General features: G+C 55.5%; 1 protein-coding gene across 1 annotated transcript in view; it reads left to right on the top strand.

Moving 5' to 3' along the window:
* LOC145340084 (P2X purinoceptor 3-like) overlaps nt 1–20,918 on the top strand; it is a gene marked incomplete at its 5' end in the record, with an annotated part of 23,698 nt that extends 2,780 nt beyond the window's left edge. Inside the window, 8 exon segments of the mRNA XM_080184511.1 lie at nt 783–860; nt 2,919–3,060; nt 8,909–9,045; nt 10,544–10,565; nt 10,568–10,642; nt 18,309–18,374; nt 19,284–19,361; nt 20,793–20,918. Of these exon segments, the coding sequence (XP_080040637.1) occupies nt 783–860; nt 2,919–3,060; nt 8,909–9,045; nt 10,544–10,565; nt 10,568–10,642; nt 18,309–18,374; nt 19,284–19,361; nt 20,793–20,918 (724 nt within the window).
* Between the last annotated feature and the right edge of the window lie 220 nt (nt 20,919–21,138).

Genomic DNA, 21,138 nt, shown 5'->3' with positions numbered 1-21,138 from the left:
TCAGAGGGTCGGTGCTGAGGGAGCGCCGCATTGTCAGAGGGTCAGTGCTGAGGGAGTGCCGCACTGTCAGAGGGTCAGTGCTGAGGGAGTGCCGCACTGTCAGAGGGTCAGTGCTGAGGGAGTGCCGCACTGTCAGAGGGTCAGTGCTGAGGGAGTGCCGCACTGTCAGAGGGTCAGTGCTGAGGGAGCGCCGCACTGTCAGAGGGTCAGTGCTGAGGGAGTGCTGCACTGTCAGAGGGTCAGTGCTGAGGGAGTGCCGCACTGTCAGAGGGTCAGTGCTGAGGGAGTGCCGCACTGTCAGAGGGTCAGTGCTGAGGGAGCGCCGCACTGTCAGAGGGTCAGTGCTGAGGGAGCGCCGCACTGTCAGAGGGTCAGTGCTGAGGGAGTGCCGCACTGTCAGAGGGTCAGTGCTGAGGGAGCGCCGCACTGTCAGAGGGTCAGTGCTGAGGGAGTGCTGCACTGTCAGAGGGTCAGTGCTGAGGGAGTGCCGCACTGTCAGAGGGTCAGTGCTGAGGGAGTGCCGCACTGTCAGAGGGTCAGTGCTGAGGGAGCGCCGCACTGTCAGAGGGTCAGTGCTGAGGGAGTGCCGCACTGTCAGAGGGTCAGTGCTGAGGGAGCGCCGCACTGTCAGAGGGTCAGTGCTGAGGGAGTGCCGCACTGTCAGAGGGTCAGTGCTGAGGGAGTGCCGCACTGTCAGAGGGTCGGTGCTGAGGGAGTGCTGCTAAACATTGCGTTACGTATTGTGTTAGAGATTGATCTGGAGTTCCTGTATTGTTTTACAGAGTCCTGATGATTGGAGCTGAAAATTTCACCATCTTTATCAAGAACAGTATTCGATTCCCGCTGTTCAATTTCTCAAAGTGAGTTCACGATTTAAGCCCATAGTTTCATCTAAACCCCAATTTCAAATAAAATGGTGTAAACTTCCTGAAGGTGCTGACTCTCACTGGGATACAGTTCCTGAAGGTGCTGACTCTCACTGGGATACAGTTCCTGAAGGTGCTGACTCTCACTGGGATACAGTTCCTGAAGGTGCTGACTCTCACTGGGATACAGTTCCTGAAGGTGCTGACTCTCACTGGGATACAGTTCCTGAAGGTGCTGACACTCACTGGGATACAGTTCCTGAAGGTGCTGACTCTCACTGGGATACAGTTCCTGAAGGTGCTGACACTCACTGGGATCCAGTTCCTGAAGGTGCTGACTCTCACTGGGATCCAGTTCCTGAAGGTGCTGACTCTCACTGGGATACAGTTCCTGAAGGTGCTGACTCTCACTGGGATACAGTTCCTGAAGGTGCTGACTCTCACTGGGATACAGTTCCTGAAGGTGCTGACACTCACTGGGATCCAGTTCCTGAAGGTGCTGACTCTCACTGGGATACAGTTCCCGAAGGCGCTGACTCTCACTGGGATACAGTTCCTGAAGGTGCTGACTCTCACTGGGATACAGTTCCTGAAGGTGCTGACTCTCACTGGGATACAGTTCCTGAAGGTGCTGACTCCCACTGGGATCCAGTTCCTGAAGGTGCTGACTCTCACTGGGATACGGTTCCTGAAGGTGCTGACTCTCACTGGGATACAGTTCCTGAAGGTGCTGACTCTCACTGGGATCCAGTTCCTGAAGGTGCTGACTCTCACTGGGATACAGTTCCTGAAGGTGCTGACTCTCACTGGGATACAGTTCCTGAAGGTGCTGACTCTCACTGGGATACAGTTCCTGAAGGTGCTGACTCTCACTGGGATCCAGTTCCTGAAGGTGCTGACTCTCACTGGGATACAGTTCCTGAAGGTGCTGACTCTCACTGGGATACAGTTCCTGAAGGTGCTGACTCTCACTGGGATCCAGTTCCTGAAGGTGCTGACTCTCACTGGGATACAGTTCCTGAAGGTGCTGACTCTCACTGGGATACAGTTCCTGAAGGTGCTGACTCTCACTGGGATACAGTTCCTGAAGGTGCTGACTCTCACTGGGATCCAGTTCCTGAAGGTGCTGACTCTCACTGGGATACAGTTCCTGAAGGTGCTGACTCTCACTGGGATACAGTTCCTGAAGGTGCTGACTCTCACTGGGATACAGTTCCTGATGGTGCTGACTCTCACTGGGATACAGTTCCTGAAGGTGCTGACTCTCACTGGGATACAGTTCCTGAAGGTGCTGACTCTCACTGGGATACAGTTCCTGAAGGTGCTGACTCTCACTGGGATCCAGTTCCTGAAGGTGCTGACTCTCACTGGGATCCAGTTCCTGAAGGTGCTGACTCTCACTGGGATCCAGTTCCTGAAGGTGCTGACTCTCACTGGGATCCAGTTCCTGAAGGTGCTGACTCTCACTGGGATACAGTTCCTGAAGGTGCTGACTCTCACTGGGATACAGTTCCTGAAGGTGCTGACTCTCACTGGGATCCAGTTCCTGAAGGTGCTGACTCTCACTGGGATACAGTTCCTGAAGGTGCTGACTCTCACTGGGATACAGTTCCTGAAGGTGCTGACTCTCACTGGGATCCAGTTCCTGAAGGTGCTGATTCTCACTGGGATACAGTTCCTGAAGGTGCTGACTCTCACTGGGATCCAGTTCCTGAAGGTGCTGACTCTCACTGGGATCCAGTTCCTGAAGGTGCTGACTCTCACTGGGATACAGTTCCTGAAGGTGCTGACTCTCACTGGGATCCAGTTCCTGAAGGTGCTGACTCTCACTGGGATCCAGTTCCTGAAGGTGCTGACTCTCACTGGGATCCAGTTCCTGAAGGCGCTGACTCTCACTGGGATCCAGTTCCTGAAGGTGCTGACTCTCACTGGGATCCAGTTCCTGAAGGTGCTGACTCTCAGTGGGATACAGTTCCTGAAGGTGCTGATGTAAATAGATGCCCAGTTGATTCTCTCTGACTCTCCTTGTATCTCTCTCTCCCTCCTGTGTAGAGGGAACCTGCTCCCGAGCATTACAAAGTCTTACATACGCTCGTGTTTGTTTGATCCGGTGGAACATCCGTTTTGTCCAATTTTCCGTCTGAGTGATATAGTATCGGCGGCTGGTGAAGATTTCGGTAGCTTTACGCGGAATGTAAGTTGTTGTTGTCAACTCCCCAGATATCATCTCTGCCCTCTCCCACCCCTTAACCTTTCACCTTGTGTCTCTCTCAGCTTTCCCCGTGGTATCTCCCCCGGTGGGAGTTCTGACAGGCCGCTCAGCCCCGTTCTGTCCCACTGCCTCATTTCGGTGGCCCTCCTACCTTCCCTCCCCGTTCCTTCCCTTTCCCCATATCACATCCTTTCCAGTCTAAAAGTTCTAGAGAGGTTGAGGAAAGGATTGCGGAGACGATCCTGGTTAGGAGTGAAAGTAATAGGGTAATTGTTATGGGGGACTTTAACTTTACGAATATTGATTGGAGTTGCTATAGTTCTAGCTCGCTAGAGGGGTCAGTGTTTGTACAGAGCGTGCAGGAAGGTTTTTTGTCTCAGTATGTAGACAGGCCAACTAGAGGTGAGGCTATATTGGATTTGGTGCTGGGAAATGAGCCAGACCAGGTGCTAGACTTGGAAGTTGGTGTGCATTTTGGTGATAGTGACCACAATTCGGTTACGTTCACCTTAGTGATGGGAAGAGATAGGCATGAACCTCGGGTCAGCAATTTTAGCTGGGGTAAGGGCGATTATGAGGCTATCAGGAGTGAATTAGGAAGCATGGATTGGATTAGGGGATTACAGGGACTGGGAACGTCTGAAATGTGGAGTTTTTTCAAGGAGCAGCTACTGCGAGTCCTTGATAGGTATGTCCCTGTCAGGCATGGTGGATTTGGTAGATCTAGGGAACCGTGGTGCACTAAAAGAGTTGAGTCGATGGTTAAAAAGAAAAAGGAGGCTTATGTTCGGATGAGATTGGAGGGCTCAGATAGTGCACTAGAAAGCTTTAGATTGGCTAGGAGGGAGTTGAAGAGTGAGTTAAGAAGGGCTAAAAGAGGACATGAGAAGACTTTGGCTGATAGGATTAAGGAGAATCCTAAGGCGTTCTATAGGTATGTCAAGAACAGAAGGTTGGTCAGGGCAAGATTAGGGCCAGTTACAGACAGCAGGGGGAAGTTGTGTGTGGAACCGGAGGAGATTGGAGAAGTATTGAACCAATATTTCTCTTCGGTGTTCACGCAGGGGGACATGAATATAGCTGAGGAGGACATTGGGTTGCAGGGGTGTAAAATAGACAGTATTACGGTTGATAAAGAGGATGTGCTGGAAATTCTTGAGGGGCTGAAAATAGATAAGTCCCCTGGTCCGGATGGGATCTACCCTAGGATTCTCTGGGAGGCTAGAGAGGTGATTGCAGAGCCTCTGGCTCAGATCTTCAGGTCGTCATTGGTCTCTGGTGTAGTCCCGGAGGATTGGAGGATAGCGAATGTTGTCCCATTGTTTAAGAAGGGGAACAGAGACTTTGCCGGGAATTATAGACCGGTGAGTCTTACTTCTGTTGTGGGCAAGGTTTTAGAAAAAATTATTAGGGATAGGATTTATAGTTATTTGGAGTGTAATGAATTGATTAGAAATAGTCAGCATGGTTTTGTAGCGGGTAGGTCGTGCCTTACTAACCTTATTGAGTTTTTTGAGAAGGTGACCAAAGAGGTGGATGGGGGTAAGGCAGTTGACGTGGTATATATGGATTTTAGTAAGGCGTTCGATAAGGTTCACCATGGTAGGCTTCTGCAGAAAATGCAGATGTATGGGATTGTGGGTAATCTAGGAAGTTGGATCAGGAATTGGCTATCAGATAGGAGACAGAGGGTGGTGGTGGATGGTAAATATTCATCATGGAGTACAGTTACGAGTGGTGTGCCTCAGGGATCTGTTTTGGGGCCACTGTTGTTTGTAATTTTTATTAATGATCTGGATGAGGGTATAGTTGGGTGGATTAGTAAATTTGCTGATGACACCAAAGTTGGAGGTGTGGTAGATTGTGAGGAAGGGTGTCATAGTCTGCAGGGAGACTTAGATAGGTTGCAGAGCTGGGCCGAGAGGTGGCGGATGGAATTTAATGCGGAGAAGTGTGAGGTAATTCACTTTGGTAGGAGCAACAGATGTGTTGAGTATAGGGCTAACGGGAGGACTTTGAATAGTGTGGATGAACAGAGGGATCTAGGTGTATGTGTACATAGATCCCTGAAAGTTGGGAATCAAGTAGATAAGGTTGTTAAGAAGGCGTACGGTGTCTTGGCGTTTATTGGTAGGGGGATTGAATTTAGGAGTCGCAGTGTAATGTTGCAACTGTACACTACTCTAGTGCGGCCGCACTTGGAGTACTGTGTGCAGTTCTGGTCCCCGCATTACAAGAAGGATGTGGAGGCGTTGGAGAGGGTGCAGAGGAGGTTTACTAGGATGTTGCCTGGTATGGTGGGGAGGTCCTATGAGGAGAGACTGAGGGATTTAGGGTTGTTTTCGTTGGAAAGAAGGCAGCTAAGAGGGGATCTTATTGAAACATATAAGATGATTAGAGGTTTAGATAGGGTGGATAGTGATAGCCTTTTTCCTCGGATGGAGAAAGCTAGCACGAGGGGGCATGGCTTTAAATTAAGGGGGGTAGCTACAGGACGGATGTCAGGGGTAGGTTCTTTACCCAGCGGGTGGTGAGGGATTGGAATGCCCTGCCTGCTGCAGTTGTAAATGCGTCTAGTTTGGGGGCGTTTAAGAGATCTCTGGATAGGTTTATGGACGAAAAGGGATTGGTATAGGCTAGTGGGTCATTGTTTTTGTAACTGGTCGGCGCAACATCGTGGGCCGAAGGGCCTGTTCTGCGCTGTAATGTTCTATGTTCTATGTTCTATGTTCTAGTCTATCTGGATGAGCAGTTGGCTATAACATTCAGGGCCATGGACCACGAGGGATTGGGTAGTAGGTTAGATATTCCTCGTGTGTTGGTGCAGACTGGAGGGCTCTTCTCCTCTGTATGATTCTGTGATTTGAACATCTGGAGCTCATGCCCAAACCTCTGGAACTCCCCGAGGCAAAGCATCCAACAGTTCTCAACCTTCTGAGAGAAGAGACATCTCCTCACCACATTCTCGTCTGACTGACCTTACCCCAGAGACTGCGACCCCCGGGCAAATCCTCGGAGTATTTTCCCTGTTCCCTGATCGCCTCTCCCTTTCCAATATCCACTTTGATAGCAATAATAAACAGACAGATTATTACTGGAATGGGTGTAAATTGAGAGAGGCGGATACTCAGCGAGACCTTGGAGTCCTCGTGTATCAGTCACTGAGAGTAAGTGCGCAGGTACAGCAGGCAGTAGAGAAGGGAAATGGTATGTTCACAGTGAGAGGATTTGAGTATCGGGATAGGGATGTTTTACTGCAATTGTACAGGGTGTTGGTGAGGCCACACCTGGAGTATTGTGTACAGTTTTGGTCTCCTTATCTGAGGAAGGATGTTCCTTGCTATAGAGGGAGCACAGCGAAGGATTCCCAGGCTGATTCCTGGGATGGCAGGTCTGTCATATGAGGAGAGACTGAGTGGGTTAGGATTCTATTCACTGGAGTTTAGAAGAGTGAGAGGGGATCTGATAGAAACTTATAAAATTCACACAGGGTTAGACAGGGTAGATTCAGAAAGAATGTTCCCCATGGTGGGGGGGGAGTCCAGAACTAGGGGGTCAGAGTTTGAGGATAAGGGGGAAACCTTTTAGGACTGAGGTGAGGGGGAAATTTCTTCACCCAGAGGGTGGGGAATGTGTGGGATTCACTCCCACAGAAAGTAGTTGAGGCCAAAACGTTGTGAGATTTCAGGAAGAAATTAGATTTCACTCTTGGGGCGAAAGGGATCGAGGGATATGGGGGGGGAAGGGGGGGGATCAGGATATTGAATTGGATGATCGGCCAAAGACCCTCGCTGTGACTGTAACACTGCATCATTTATATAGATGACCTGGAGGAGGGAACCGAGTGCAGGGTGTCGAAATTTGCTGATGACACCAAGATTGGGGGAACGGCAAATTGTGCGGAGGGTGTGGAGAGTCTGCAGAAGGATCTAGATAGGCTGGGCGAATGGGCCAGGAAACGGCAAATGGAATTTAATGTTGGCAAGTGTGAGGTGGTCCACTTTGGTAGGAAGAATGGTAGGAAGGACTATTACTTACGGGGCGAAAAACTGCAGCAGGCGACGGTGCAGAGGGACCTCGGGGTCCTTGTGCATGAGTCACAAAAACCCAGCCTGCAGGTGCAGCAGGTGGTCAGGAAGGCGAATGGGATGCTGGCCTTCATAGCGAGGGGGATTGAATATAAAAGTAGGGAGGTCTTGCTGCAACTGTATAGGGCATTGGTGAGGCCGCAGCTGGAGTACTGTGTGCAGTTTTGGGCGCTGCACCTGCGCAAGGATATTTTGGCCTTGGAGGGAGTGCAGAGGAGGTTTACTAGGCTGATACCAGAGTTGAGGGGATTGAGCTATGAGGAGAGGCTGAATAAACTGGGCTTGTACTCGTTAGAGTTTAGAAGAATGAGGGGAGATCTCATTGAGACGTATAAGATGATGAATGGGATGGATAGGATAGAGGTGGAGAGACTCTTCCCGCTCAGAAAAGACAGTAGGACTAGGGGGCACAGCCTCAAGATAAAGGGGAGGCAGTTTAGAACGGAGTTGAGGAGGAACTTCTTCACTCAAAGGGTGGTGAATCTCTGGAATTCTCTGCCCGTTGAAGTGGTGGAGGCTGCCTCGCTAAATATTTTTAAGACGCGGGTTGATGGGTTTTTGATAAGAGAGGGGATTAAGGGTTATGGGGAGAGGGCGGGAAAGTGGAACTGAGCCACGACAGATCAGCCATGATCTTATTGAATGGCGGGGCAGGCTCGAAGGGCTAGATGGCCGACTCCTGCTCCTATTTCTTATGTTCTTATGTTCTCTCCTTTCCTTCTCTATGAACGGTATGCTTTGTCTGTATAACGCAGGAAACAATACTCTACACTGTATCCCAGCACACGGGACAATAATAAATCAAATCAGATCAAAGATCAAAGAACAAAGTACAGGGACAGGTCCTCCAGCCCCTCCAAACCCTGCCCATCATGATGCCTGACTGAACTGAACTAAAACCCTCCTGCCCTTCCTCGGTCCGTATCCCTCTGTTCCCTCCCTATCCGCACCCATCCAAATGCCTCTTAAATGTTGTTAATGTTCCTGCTTTCCACCCCCACCTCTGACAGCGCGTTCCAGACACCCACCACTCTCTGTGTGTGAAACCCGCACCCCCACCGCCCCCCTCACCTCCCCCCCCCCGCCACCCTCTCCCCCCTCCCCCCCACCACCCTCCCCCCGCTCCCCCGACAGCGCGTTCCAGACACCCACCACTCTCTGTGTGAAACCCCCCCCACCCCCCTCACCTCCCCCCCCTCACCTCCCCCCCAACCCCCCCTCACCTCCCCCCCACCCCCCCACCCCCCCTCACCTCCCCCCCTCACCTCCCCCCCAACCCCCCCTCACCTCCCCCCCAACCCCCCCTCACCTCCCCCCCACCCCCCTCACCTCCCCCCCGCCACCCTCCCCCTCACCTCCCCCCCAACCCCCCCTCACCTCCCCCCTCACCTCCCCCCCCAACCCCACCTCACCTCCCCCCCCACCCCCCCTCACCTCCCCCCCGCCACCCTCTCCCCCCTCCCCCCCACCACCCTCCCCCCGCTCCCCCGACAGCACGTTCCAGACACCCACCACTCTGTGTGTGAAACCACCCCCCCACACATCTCCCTTAAACTCTCCCCCCTCTCTCCTTGAACCTGTCCCCCCCCCCCGCCGGGTATCTGACCCTCCCACCCTGGGGCAAAGCCTCGGAGGGCTGTGTTAACAGCCTCTCTCAGTGAGACAGGGTAACAATCCACTCCTTGCTGTTTGCAGCGACAGGCTAACGTTGAAGTGGACTGACTGTCCCCTCCTGTACACAGGGAGGAGTGCTGGGAATCAGGATCGAATGGAAATGTAACCTGGACTGGTCCACAGACAACTGCATCCCAAGATACAGCTTCCAGCGTCTGGACAAAGTATCGCAGACAAACACCGTCTCCCAGGGATATAACTTCAGGTTTGGATGGAGAATAACTCAGGGAACTGAGCACAACAACCAGCTCCCAGGACTGGGATCCCTTCACCCAGACTCCAGTCAGAACCCGCACACATCCCCCACCCCTCACTGCCCCTTGAGAGGGTGGGGGGAGGGGGGTGAGCCTCAATCTTCACCCCGCTGCAGTCCCTGAAGTGTAGGTACACCCACAGTGCTGTTAGGGTGGGAGTTCCGGGATCGTTATTGGATATCAGTCAGTCCCCGTGTGGTGTAGGTACACCCACAGTGCTGTTAGGGAGGGAGTTCCAGGATTGTTATTGGACATCAGTCAGTCCCCGTGTGGTGTAGGTACACCCACAGTGCTGTTAGGGAGGGAGTACCGGGATTCTTATTGGACATCAGTCAGTCCCCGTGTGGTGTAGGTACACCCACAGTGCTGTTAGGGAGGGAGTTCCAGGATTGTTATTGGACATCAGTCAGTCCCCGTGTGGTGTAGGTACACCCACAGTGCTGTTAGGGAGGGAGTTCCAGGATCGTTATTGGACATCAGTCAGTCCCCGTGTGGTGTAGGTACACCCACAGTGCTGTTAGGGAGGGAGTTCCAGGATTGTTATTGGACATCAGTCAGTCCCCGTGTGGTGTAGGTACACCCACAGTGCTGTTAGGGAGGGAGTTCCAGGATTGTTATTGGACGTCAGTCAGTCCCCGTGTGGTGTAGGTACACCCACAGTGCTGTTAGGGAGGGAGTTCCAGGATTTTGACCCAGTGACAGTGAAGGAACGGCCGATATATTTCCCAGTCGGGATGGTGAGTGACTCGGAGGGGAACCTCCAGGTGGGGGTGTTCCCAGGTATCTGCTGCCCTTGTCCTTCTAGATGGTAGAGGTGGTGGGTTTGGAAGGTGCTGCCTAAGGAGCCTTGGTGAGTCGCTGTGGGGCATCTTGTAGATGGTACACACGGCTGTCACTGTGTGTCGGGGGTGGAGGGAGTGAGTGTTTGTGGTTAGTGTGTCGATCGAGCAGGGCTGCTTTGTCCTGGATGGTGTCGAGCTTCTCGAGTGTTGTTGGGAGCCGCTCCCATCCAGGCAAGTGGAGAGTATTCCATCACACTCCTGACTTGTGTCCTTGTAGATGGTGGACAGGCTTTGGGAGGGAGTCAGGAGGTGAGTTACTCTCTGCAGGATCCCCAGCCTCTGATAGAATTGAAATGTAGTCAGGAGTCTCACAACACCAGGTTCAAGTCCAGCAGGTTTATTTGTAGTTACAAATTTATGACTTTAACCTGGTGTTGTGAGACTTCTCACTGTGTTTACCCCAGTCCATCACCAGTGTCTCCCCACCAGAATTAAAATATGCCCCTGGACATTGTGAAATGCTGATCTTTAGCCCAGAGTTCAGAGTAATTCTTCCAGTTAGATTGTGAAGATTCACTCTGATAACCAACATACAGAGAGTAATGCTGCAGCCTCAGCCAATCAGAATGCAAGCTCTGCTAACCATGTGACTGGTCAATGTCCGCAGGTTCGGAAGGTTCTATCGGAATGGAATAGCAATGGGACGGAATATCGCACCTTATTCAAAGCTTATGGGATCCGGATTGACATCATGGTCCATGGACAGGTACTTATTCCCCATCGAAGACCATCCTCTAATCCCCTAAATCTCCATCGAAGACCATCCTTCTAATTCCCTAACTCTCCAATCGAAGACCATCCCTCTAATCCCCTAACTCTCCAATCGAAGACCATCCCTCTAATCCCCTAACTCCCATCGAAGACCATCCCTCTAATCCCCTAACTCCCATCGAAGACCATCCTCTAATCCCCTAACTCCCATCGAAGACCATCCCTCTAATCCCCTAACTCCCATCGAAGACCATCCTCTAATCCCCTAACTCCCATCGAAGACCATCCTCTAATCCCCTAACTCCCATCGAAGACCATCCTCTAATCCCCTAACTCCCATCGAAGACCATCCTCTAATCCCCTAACTCCCATCGAAGACCATCCCTCTAATCCCCTAACTCCCATCGAAGACCATCCTCTAATCCCCTAACTCCCATCGAAGACCATCCCTCTAATCCCCTAACTCACCCATCAAAGAACGTGGAGAATGTGGGATTCACTCTGACAGGAAGTCGGGGGGAGAATGTGGGACTCGCTCCCACGGGGAGTGGGGAGAATGTGGGACTCGCTCCCACGGGGGGAGTGGGGAGAATGTGGGACTCGCTCCCACGGGGAGTGGGGAGAATGTGGGACTCGCTCCCACAGGGAGTGGGGGAGAATGTGGGACTCGCTCCCACGGGGGGAGTGGGGAGAATGTGGGACTCGCTCCCACGGGGAGTGGGGGAGAATGTGGGACTCACTCCCACGGGGAGTGGGGAGAATGTGGGACTCGCTCCCACGGGGAGTGGGGAGAATGTGGGACTCGCTCCCACGGGGAGTGGGGAGAATGTGGGACTCGCTCCCACGGGGAGTGGGGAGAATGTGGGACTCGCTCCCACGGGGAGTGGGGAGAATGTGGGACTCGCTCCCACGGGGAGTGGGGAGAATGTGGGACTCGCTCCCACGGGGAGTGGGGAGAATGTGGGACTCGCTCCCACAGGGAGTGGGGAGAATGTGGGACTCGCTCCCACAGGGAGTGGGGAGAATGTGGGACTCGCTCCCATGGGGAGTGGGGGAGAATGTGGGACTCGCTCCCACGGGGAATGGGGGAGAATGTGGGACTCGCTCCCATGGGGAGTGGGGAGAATGTGGGACTCACTCCCACGGAGAGTGGAGAGAATGTGGGACTCACTCCCACGGGGAGTGGGGAGAATGTGGGACTCGCTCCCACGGGGAATGGGGGAGAATGTGGGACTCACTCCCACGGGGAGTGGGGAGAATGTGGGACTCGCTCCCACGGGGCGGACTGGGGAGGATGTGGGACTCGCTCCCACGGGGAGTGGGGGAGAATGTGGGACTCGCTCCCACGGGGAGTGGGGAGAATGTGGGGCTCGCTCCCACGGGGAGTGGGGAGAATGTGGGACTCGCTCCCACAGGGAGTGGGGAGAATGTGGGACTCGCTCCCACGGGGAGTGGGGAGAATGTGGGACTCGCTCCCACGGGGAGTGGGGGAGAATGTGGGACTCGCTCCCACGGGGAGTGGGGGAGAATGTGGGACTCGCTCCCACGGGGAGTGGGGGAGAATGTGGGACTCGCTCCCACGGGGGGAGTGGGGGAGAATGTGGGACTCGCTCCCACGGGGAGTGGGGGAGAATGTGGGACTCGCTCCCACGGGGAGTGGGGAGAATGTGGGACTCGCTCCCACGGGGAGTGGGGAGAATGTGGGACTCGCTCCCACGGGGAGTGGGGAGAATGTGGGACTCGCTCCCACGGGGAGTGGGGGAGAATGTGGGACTCGCTCCCACGGGGAGTGGGGAGAATGTGGGACTCGCTCCCACGGGGAGTGGGGAGAATGTGGGACTCGCTCCCACGGGGAGTGGGGGAGAAATGTGGACTCGCTCCCACGGAGAGTGGGGGAGAATGTGGGACTCGCTCCCACGGGGAGTGGGGGAGAATGTGGGACTCGGTCCCACGGGGGAGTGGGGAGAATGTGGGACTCGCTCCCACGGGGAGTGGGGGAGAATGTGGGAACTCGGTCCCACGGGGAGTGGGGAGAATGTGGGACTCGCTCCCACGGGGAGTGGGGAGAATGTGGGACTCGGTCCCACGGGAGTGGGGAGAATGTGGGACTCGCTCCCACGGGGAGTGGGGAGAATGTGGGACTCGCTCCCACGGGGAGTGGGGAGAATGTGGGACTCACTCCCACGGGGAGTGGGGAGAATGTGGGACTCGCTCCCATGGGGCGGACTGGGGAGGATGTGGGACTCGCTCCCACGGGGAGTGGGGAGAATGTGGGACTCGCTCCCACGGGGAGTGGGGAGAATGTGGGACTCGCTCCCATGGGGAGTGGGGAGAATGTGGGACTCGCTCCCACAGGGAGTGGGGGAGAATGTGGGACTCGCTCCCATGGGGAGTGGGGAGAATGTGGGACTCGCTCCCATGGGGCGGACTGGGGAGAATGTGGGACTCGCTCCCACGGGGAGTGGGGGAGAATGTGGGACTCGCTCCCACGGGGAGTGGGGAGAATGTGGGACTCGCTCCCACAGGGAGTGGGGGAGAATGTGGGACTCGCTCCCATGGGGAGTGGGGAGAATGTGGGACTCGCTCCCATGGGGCGGACTGGGGAGGATGTGGGACTCGCTCCCACGGGGAGTGGGGGAGAATGTGGGACTCGCTCCCACGGGGAGTGGGGAGAATGTGGGACTCGCTCCCACGGGGCGGACTGGGGAGGATGTGGGCAGTTGGATAAACACAGGGAGACAGGAAGAGAAGGATGTGGGATGGGGAGGGAGTGAGGGAAGGCTGATATGGAACAGAAAGGCCAGCCAATGACCAACTGACCAATTCCATGTAATCAAAGTTCTCTGCTTGACGGAAAGCACTGCATCTCTTCACAGCCGCTCCGTGTGAACAGGGGTCCCTCGGAGAGAGATTTCCTGGGGAAGAATAAAGTTTGTCCCACACTCTGAGCTGGTAGGATACTGTGCACAAACAGCACACACCCCATACTGACTAAATCCGGGGTTTCTATCCATTGAATTGTATTCTCTGGGTGAGATTTAATCCTGACTCTCTCTGGGGAAGGTGACCATGGAGATAGATCCTGGAGGAGTGAGCAGGGTTGTGTGAAACACTCAGGATTCTGGAGCAAAGGATTTCTGTCTGCTCCGTGGTCTGTGGCTTTCTGAGTGCTTTCGCTATCCCCTTCCTCTCCGATGGGAAATGCCGCCATTAGCAGCCATGAGTTCTCGGAATTGAAGAACCCAGAACAGGAATCGAGGAAATAAGCCCTTATCCCCGCTCCAGCATTCCTCCTATCCTCGGAATAATGAGGACAGAACATGTTCCAAAATCCGGATATTTCCATCCATCAAACGTCAGGCTCAAATTTAAAAACTGCAGCAAATAATTAAAACTTCATCGAAAACCATTTGTCAGCTCCACTCTTCCCAGGATTGTTAAACCCCCTCAGTCTCCACAATCCTGCATCCTTACATTTCATCTACGCAGTGATTCCACAGAGATCGGAACTGTGCACGGTGTCCGAGTGTGGGTCCAACTGAGGGATACGGAGACTGGAACTGTGCACGGTGCTCCCAGTGTGGGTCTAACCGAGGGATACGGAGACTGGAACTGTGCACGGTGCTCCCAGTGTGGGTCTAACCGAGGGATACGGAGACCGGAACTGTGCACGGTGCTCGCAGTGTGGGTCTAACCGAGGGGATACGGAGACCGGAACTGTGCACGGTGCTCCCAGTGTGGGTCTAACCGAGGGACAGGGAGACTGGAACTGTGCACGGTGCTCCCAGTGTGGGTCTAACCGAGGGATACGGAGACTGGAACTGTGCACGGTGCTCCCAGTGTGGGTCTAACCAAGGGATACGGAGACTGGAACTGTGCACGGTGCTCCCAGTGTGGGTCTAACCGAGGGATACGGAGACTGGAACTGTGCACGGTGCTCCCAGTGTGGGTCTAACTGAGGGATACGGAGTCTGGAACTGTGCACGGTGCTCCCAGTGTGGGTCTAACCGAGGGATACAGAGACCGGAACTGTGCACGGTGCTCCCAGTGTGGGTCTAACCAAGGGATACGGAGACTGGAACTGTGCACGGTGCTCCCAGTGTGGGTCTAACCGAGGGGATAGGGAGACTGGAACTGTGCACGGTGCTCCCAGTGTGGGTCTGACCGAGGGATACGGAGACTGGAACTGTGCACGGTGCTCCCAGTGTGGGTCTAACCGAGGGATACAGAGACCGGAACTGTGCACGGTGCTCCCAGTGTGGGTCTAACCGAGGGATACAGAGACTGGAACTGTGCACGGTGCTCCCAGTGTGGGTCTAACCGAGGGGATAGGGAGACTGGAACTGTGCACGGTGCTCCCAGTGTGGGTCTATCCGAGGGATAGGGAGACTGGAACTGTGCACGGTGCTCCCAGTGTGGGTCTAACCGAGGGATGCGGAGACTGGAACTGTGCACGGTGCTCCCAGTGTGGGTCTAACCGACGGATACGGAGACCGGAACTGTGCACGGTGCTCCCAGTGTGGGTCTAACCGAGGGATACGGAGACTGGAACTGTGCACGGTGCTCCCAGTGTGGGTCTAACCGAGGGATACGGAGACCGGAACTGTGCACGGTGCTCCGAGTGTGGGTCTAACCGAGGGATACGGAGACTGGAACTGTGCACGGTGCTCCCAGTGTGGGTCTAACTGAGGGATGCGGAGACTGGAACTGTGCACGGTGCTCCCAGTGTGGGTCTAACCGAGGGATACGGAGACTGGAACTGTGCACGGTGCTCCCAGTGTGGGTCTAACCGAGGGATACGGAGACTGGAACTGTGCACGGTGCTCCCAGTGTGGGTCTAACCGAGGGATACGGAGACTGGAACTGTGCACGGTGCTCCCAGTGTGGGTCTAACCGGGGATACGGAGACTGGAACTGTGCACGGTGCTCCCAGTGTGGGTCTAACCGAGGGATACGGAGACTGGAACTGTGCACGGTGCTCCCAGTGTGGGTCTAACCGAGGGATATGGAGACTGGAACTGTGCACGGTGTTCCCAGTGTGGACTAACCGAGGGATACGGAGACTGGAACTGTGCACGGTGCTCCCAGTGTGGGTCTAACCGAGGGATAGGGAGACTGGAACTGTGCACGGTGCTCCCAGTGTGGGTCTAACCGAGGGGATACGGAGACCGGAACTGTGCAGGGTGCTCCCAGTGTGGGTCTGACCGAGGGGATACGGAGACCGGAACTGTGCACGGTGCTCCCAGTGTGGGTCTAACCAAGGGATACGGAGACTGGAACTGTGCATGGTGCTCCCAGTGTGGGTCTAACCCAGGGATACGGAGACTGGAACTGTGCATGGTGCTCCCAGTGTGGGTCTAACCCAGGGATACGGAGACTGGAACTGTGCACGGTGCTCCCAGTGTGGGTCTAACCGAGGGATACGGAGACTGGAACTGTGCACGGTGCTCCCAGTGTGGGTCTAACCGAGGGATACGGAGACTGGAACTGTGCACAGTGCTCCCAGTGTGGGTCTAACCGAGGGATACGGAGACTGGAACTGTGCACGGTGCTCCCAGTGTGGGTCTGACCGAGGGATACGGAGACTGGAACTGTGCACGGTGCTCCCAGTGTGGGTCTGACCGAGGGATACGGAGACTGGAACTGTGCACGGTGCTCCCAGTGTGGGTCTAACCCAGGGATACGGAGACTGGAACTGCGCACGGTGCTCCCAGTGTGGGTCTAACCGAGGGGATACGGAGACCGGAACTGTGCACGGTGCTCCCAGTGTGGGTCTGACCGAGGGATACGGAGACTGGAACTGTGCACGGTGCTCCCAGTGTGGGTCTAACCGAGGGATATGGAGACCGGAACTGTGCACGGTGCTCCCAGTGTGGGTCTAATCGAGGGATACGGAGACTGGAACTGTGCACGGTGCTCCCAGTGTGGGTCTAACCCAGGGGATACGGAGACCGGAACTGTGCACGGTGCTCCCAGTGTGGGTCTAACCGAGGGATACGGAGACTGGAACTGCGCACGGTGCTCCCAGTGTGGGTCTAACCGAGGGATGTGGAGACTGGAACTGTGCATGGTGATCCCAGTGTGGGTCTGACCGAGGGATACGGAGACTGGAACTGTGCACGGTGCTCCCAGTGTGGGTCTAACCGAGGGATACGGAGACTGGAACTGTGCACGGTGCTCCCAGTGTGGGTCTAACCGAGGGATACGGAGACTGGAACTGTGCACGGTGCTCCCAGTGTGGGTCTGACCGAGGGGATAGGGAGACTGGAACTGTGCACGGTGCTCCCAGTGTGGGTCTAACCGAGGGATACGGAGACTGGAACTGTGCACGGTGCTCCCAGTGTGGGTCTAACCGAGGGATACGGAGACCGGAACTGTGCACGGTGCTCCCAGTGTGGGTCTAACCCAGGGATACGGAGACTGGAACTGTGCACGGTGCTCCCAGTGTGGGTCTGACCGAGGGGATAGGGAGACTGGAACTGTGCACGGTGCTCCCAGTGTGGGTCTAACCGAGGGATACGGAGACTGGAACTGTGCACGGTGTTCCCAGTGTGGGTCTAACCGAGGGATAGGGAGACTGGAACTGTGCACGGTGCTCCCAGTGTGGACTAACCGAGGGGATAGGGAGACTGGAACTGTGCACGGTGCTCCCAGTGTGGGTCTAACCGAGGGATACGGAGACTGGAACTGTGCACGGTGCTCCCAGTGTGGGTCTAACCGAGGGATACGGAGACTGGAACTGTGCACGGTGCTCCCAGTGTGGGTCTAACCGAGGGATACGGAGACCGGAACTGTGCACGGTGCTCCCAGTGTGGGTCTAACCCAGGGATACGGAGACTGGAACTGTGCACGGTGCTCCCAGTGTGGGTCTAACCGAGGGATACGGAGACCGGAACTGTGCACGGTGCTCCCAGTGTGGGTCTAACCGAGGGATACAGAGACTGGAACTGTGCACGGTGCTCCCAGTGTGGGTCTGACCGAGGGATACAGAGACTGGAACTGTGCACGGTGCTCCCAGTGTGGGTCTAACCGAGGGATACAGAGACTGGAACTGTGCACGGTGCTCCCAGTGTGGGTCTAACCGAGGGATACAGAGACTGGAACTGCGCACGGTGATCCCAGTGTGGGTCTAACCGAGGGATACGGAGACTGGAACTGTGCACGGTGCTCCCAGTGTGGGTCTAACCGAGGGATACAGAGACTGGAACTGTGCACGGTGCTCCCAGTGTGGGTCTAACCCAGGGGATACGGAGACTGGAACTGTGCACGGTGCTCCCAGTGTGGGTCTAACCGAGGGATATGGAGACTGGAACTGTGCACGGTGCTCCCAGTGTGGGTCTAACCGAGGGGATACGGAGACCAGAACTGTGCACGGTGCTCCCAGTGTGGGTCTGACCGAGGGATACGGAGACTGGAACTGTGCACGGTGCTCCCAGTGTGGGTCTAACCGAGGGGATACGGAGACCGGAACTGTGCACGGTGCTCCCAGTGTGGGTCTGACCGAGGGATACGGAGACCGGAACTGTGCACGGTGCTCCCAGTGTGGGTCTGACCGAGGGATACGGAGACTGGAACTGTGCACGGTGCTCCCAGTGTGGGTCTAACCGAGGGGATATCTCAGTATTTTCTTGCCTGAAATGAAAATATTTTCTGTTTTTCAGGCTTCTAAGTTTGACATCATTCCCACGGTGATTAACATGGTGGCTGCGTTCACTTCGATTGGGCTGGTAAGTTACTGCACGCTGAACCTCATCAACAAGGAGGCCATTCAACCCATCAAATGTGTATTGGCTCTGCGAGGTAACTATCCATTCACACACTCTGCTCACTCACCACAGTAGCCAAGTTCCCTCCTCATCTCCAGCCCCCCGAACACTCGATTCTCTTTAATCTGTGTCTCTCTGTTCCAGATCACAACTCACTGCTGTGTAAACAAACAATTCTCCTCATCTCCCCGACTCCCGATTCTCTTCAATCCATATCCCTCTGCTCCAAAGAGACCATCACTCTGTATCTAACCCTGTGCTGTACCTGTCCTGGGAGTGTTTGATGGGGGAACAGTGTAGAGGGAGCTTTACTCTGTATCTAACCCCGTGCTGTACCTGTCCTGGGAGTGTTTGATGGGGACAGTGTAGAGGGAGCTTTACTCAGTATCTAATCCCGTGCTGTACCTGTCCTGGGAGTGTTTGATGGGGGGACAGTGTAGAGGGAGCTTTACTCTGTATCTAACCCCGTGCTGTACCTGTCCTGGGAGTGTTTGATGGGGGACAGTGTAGAGGGAGCTTTACTCTGTATCTAACCCCATGCTGTCCCTGTCCTGGGAGTGTTTGATGGGGGGACAGTGTAGAGGGAGCTTTACTCTGTACCTAACCCTGTGCTGTACCTGTCCTGGGAGTGTTTGATGGGGGGACAGTGTAGAGGGAGCTTTACTCTGTATCTAACCCCGTGCTGTACCTGTCCTGGGAGTGTTTGATGGGGGGACAGTGTAGAGGGAGCTTTACTCTGTACCTAACCCTGTGCTGTACCTGTCCTGGGAGTGTTTGATGGGGGGACAGTGTAGAGGGAGCTTTACTCTGTATCTAACCCCGTGCTGTATCTGTCCTGGGAATATTTTATATTCACTCTGTTTTTTGCAGGGAGCTGTCATCTGTGACTTGATATTACTGAATTTCATGAAAGGTGCAGAAAAATACAAGGCCAAGAAGTTCGAAGAGGTGAGGGAGAGCCGCACTGTCAGAGGGTCAGTACTGAGGGAGTGCCGCACTGTCAGAGGGTCAGTGCTGAGGGAGCGCCGCACTGTCAGAGGGTCAGTGCCGAGGGAGCGCCGCACTGTCAGAGGGTCAGTGCTGAGGGAGTGCCACACTGTCAGAGGGTCAGTGCTGAGGGAGTGCCGCACTGTCAGAGGGTCAGTGCTGAGGGAGCGCCGCACTGTCAGAGGGTCAGTGCTGAGGGAGCGCCGCACTGTCAGAGGGTCAGTGCTGAGGGAGCGCCGCACTGTCAGAGGGTCAGTGCTGAGGGAGCGCCGCACTGTCAGAGGGTCAGTGCTGAGGGAGCACCGCACTGTCAGAGGGTCAGTGCCGAGGGAGTGCTGCACTGTCAGAGGGTCAGTGGTGAGGGAGTGCCGCACTGTCAGAGGGTCAGTGCCGAGGGAGTGCTGCGCTGTCAGAGGGTCAGTGGTGAGGGAGTGCCGCACTGTCAGAGGGTCAGTGCCGAGGGAGCGCCGCACTGTCAGAGGGTCAGTGCTGAGGGAGTGCCGCACTGTCAGAGGGTCAGTGCTGAGGGAGTGCCGCACTGTCAGAGGGTCAGTGCCGAGGGAGTGCCGCACTGTCAGAGGGTCAGTGCCGAGGGAGTGCCGCACTGTCAGAGGGTCAGTGCCGAGGGAGTGCCGCACTGTCAGAGGGTCAGTGCTGAGGGAGTGCCGCACTGTCAGAGGGTCAGTGCCGAGGGAGTGCCGCACTGTCAGAGGGTCAGTGCTGAGGGAGTGCCGCACTGTCAGAGGGTCAGTGCTGAGGGAGTGCCGCACTGTCAGAGGGTCAGTGCCGAGGGAGTGCCGCACTGTCAGAGGGTCAGTGCTGAGGGAGTGCCGCACTGTCAGAGGGTCAGTGCTGAGGGAGTGCCGCACTGTCAGAGGGTCAGTGCTGAGGGAGTGCCGCACTGTCAGAGGGTCAGTGCTGAGGGAGTGCCGCACTGTCAGAGGGTCAGTGCTGAGGGAGTGCCGCACTGTCAGAGGGTCAGTGCTGAGGGAGCGCCGCACTGTCAGAGGGTCAGTGCTGAGGGAGTGCCGCACTGTCAGAGGGTCAGTGCTGAGGGAGTGCCGCACTGTCAGAGGGTCAGTGCTGAGGGAGTGCCGCACTGTCAGAGGGTCAGTGCTGAGGGAGCGCCGCACTGTCAGAGGGTCAGTACTGAGGGAGTGCCGCACTGTCAGAGGGTCAGTGCTGAGGGAGCGCCGCACTGTCAGAGGGTCAGTGCTGAGGGAGTGCCGCACTGTCAGAGGGTCAGTGCTGAGGGAGTGCCGCACTGTCAGAGGGTCAGTGCTGAGGGAGTGCCGCACTGTCAGAGGGTCAGTGCTGAGGGAGCGCCGCACTGTCAGAGGGTCAGTGCTGAGGGACAATAATAAGTTTTTGTTTCTCTCTCTCTGTCTCCAGGTGGGAAAAGATTACGAGAAACAGTCAAAGTTTACCCTCTCCAACATTGAGCTGTGCAAAAGCAAACAGACGTTAGCCCTCAGTCCGGAATGTTCCTCTGCCCCGTCTGACAGTCCGTCTAAATAGGAACCTTCGTCTTGCACCCATCCCCTTCCCCGGCAGCAGGGGGGGAGGACCACCCACTGGAACATATTTGTATTCTTTTCTGGGACCTGGGCTTTTCCTGCAATCTCAACCATTCTTGCGCCTATCTAATTGCCCCTTGAGTCTGTGTTCTGGCCTTTTCGGGGGGCAGTTGAGATCCCTGTGTCTCTGGTGTCACATGTAGGCCAGACCGGGTGGGGAC

This window comes from Carcharhinus amblyrhynchos, unplaced genomic scaffold (assembly GCF_965287045.1).
Source record: "Carcharhinus amblyrhynchos unplaced genomic scaffold, sCarAmb.v2.hapA scaffold_765, whole genome shotgun sequence".
Classification (NCBI taxonomy): Eukaryota; Metazoa; Chordata; class Chondrichthyes; order Carcharhiniformes; family Carcharhinidae; genus Carcharhinus; species Carcharhinus amblyrhynchos.
This window is presented reverse-complemented; position numbering and strand designations above follow the sequence as displayed.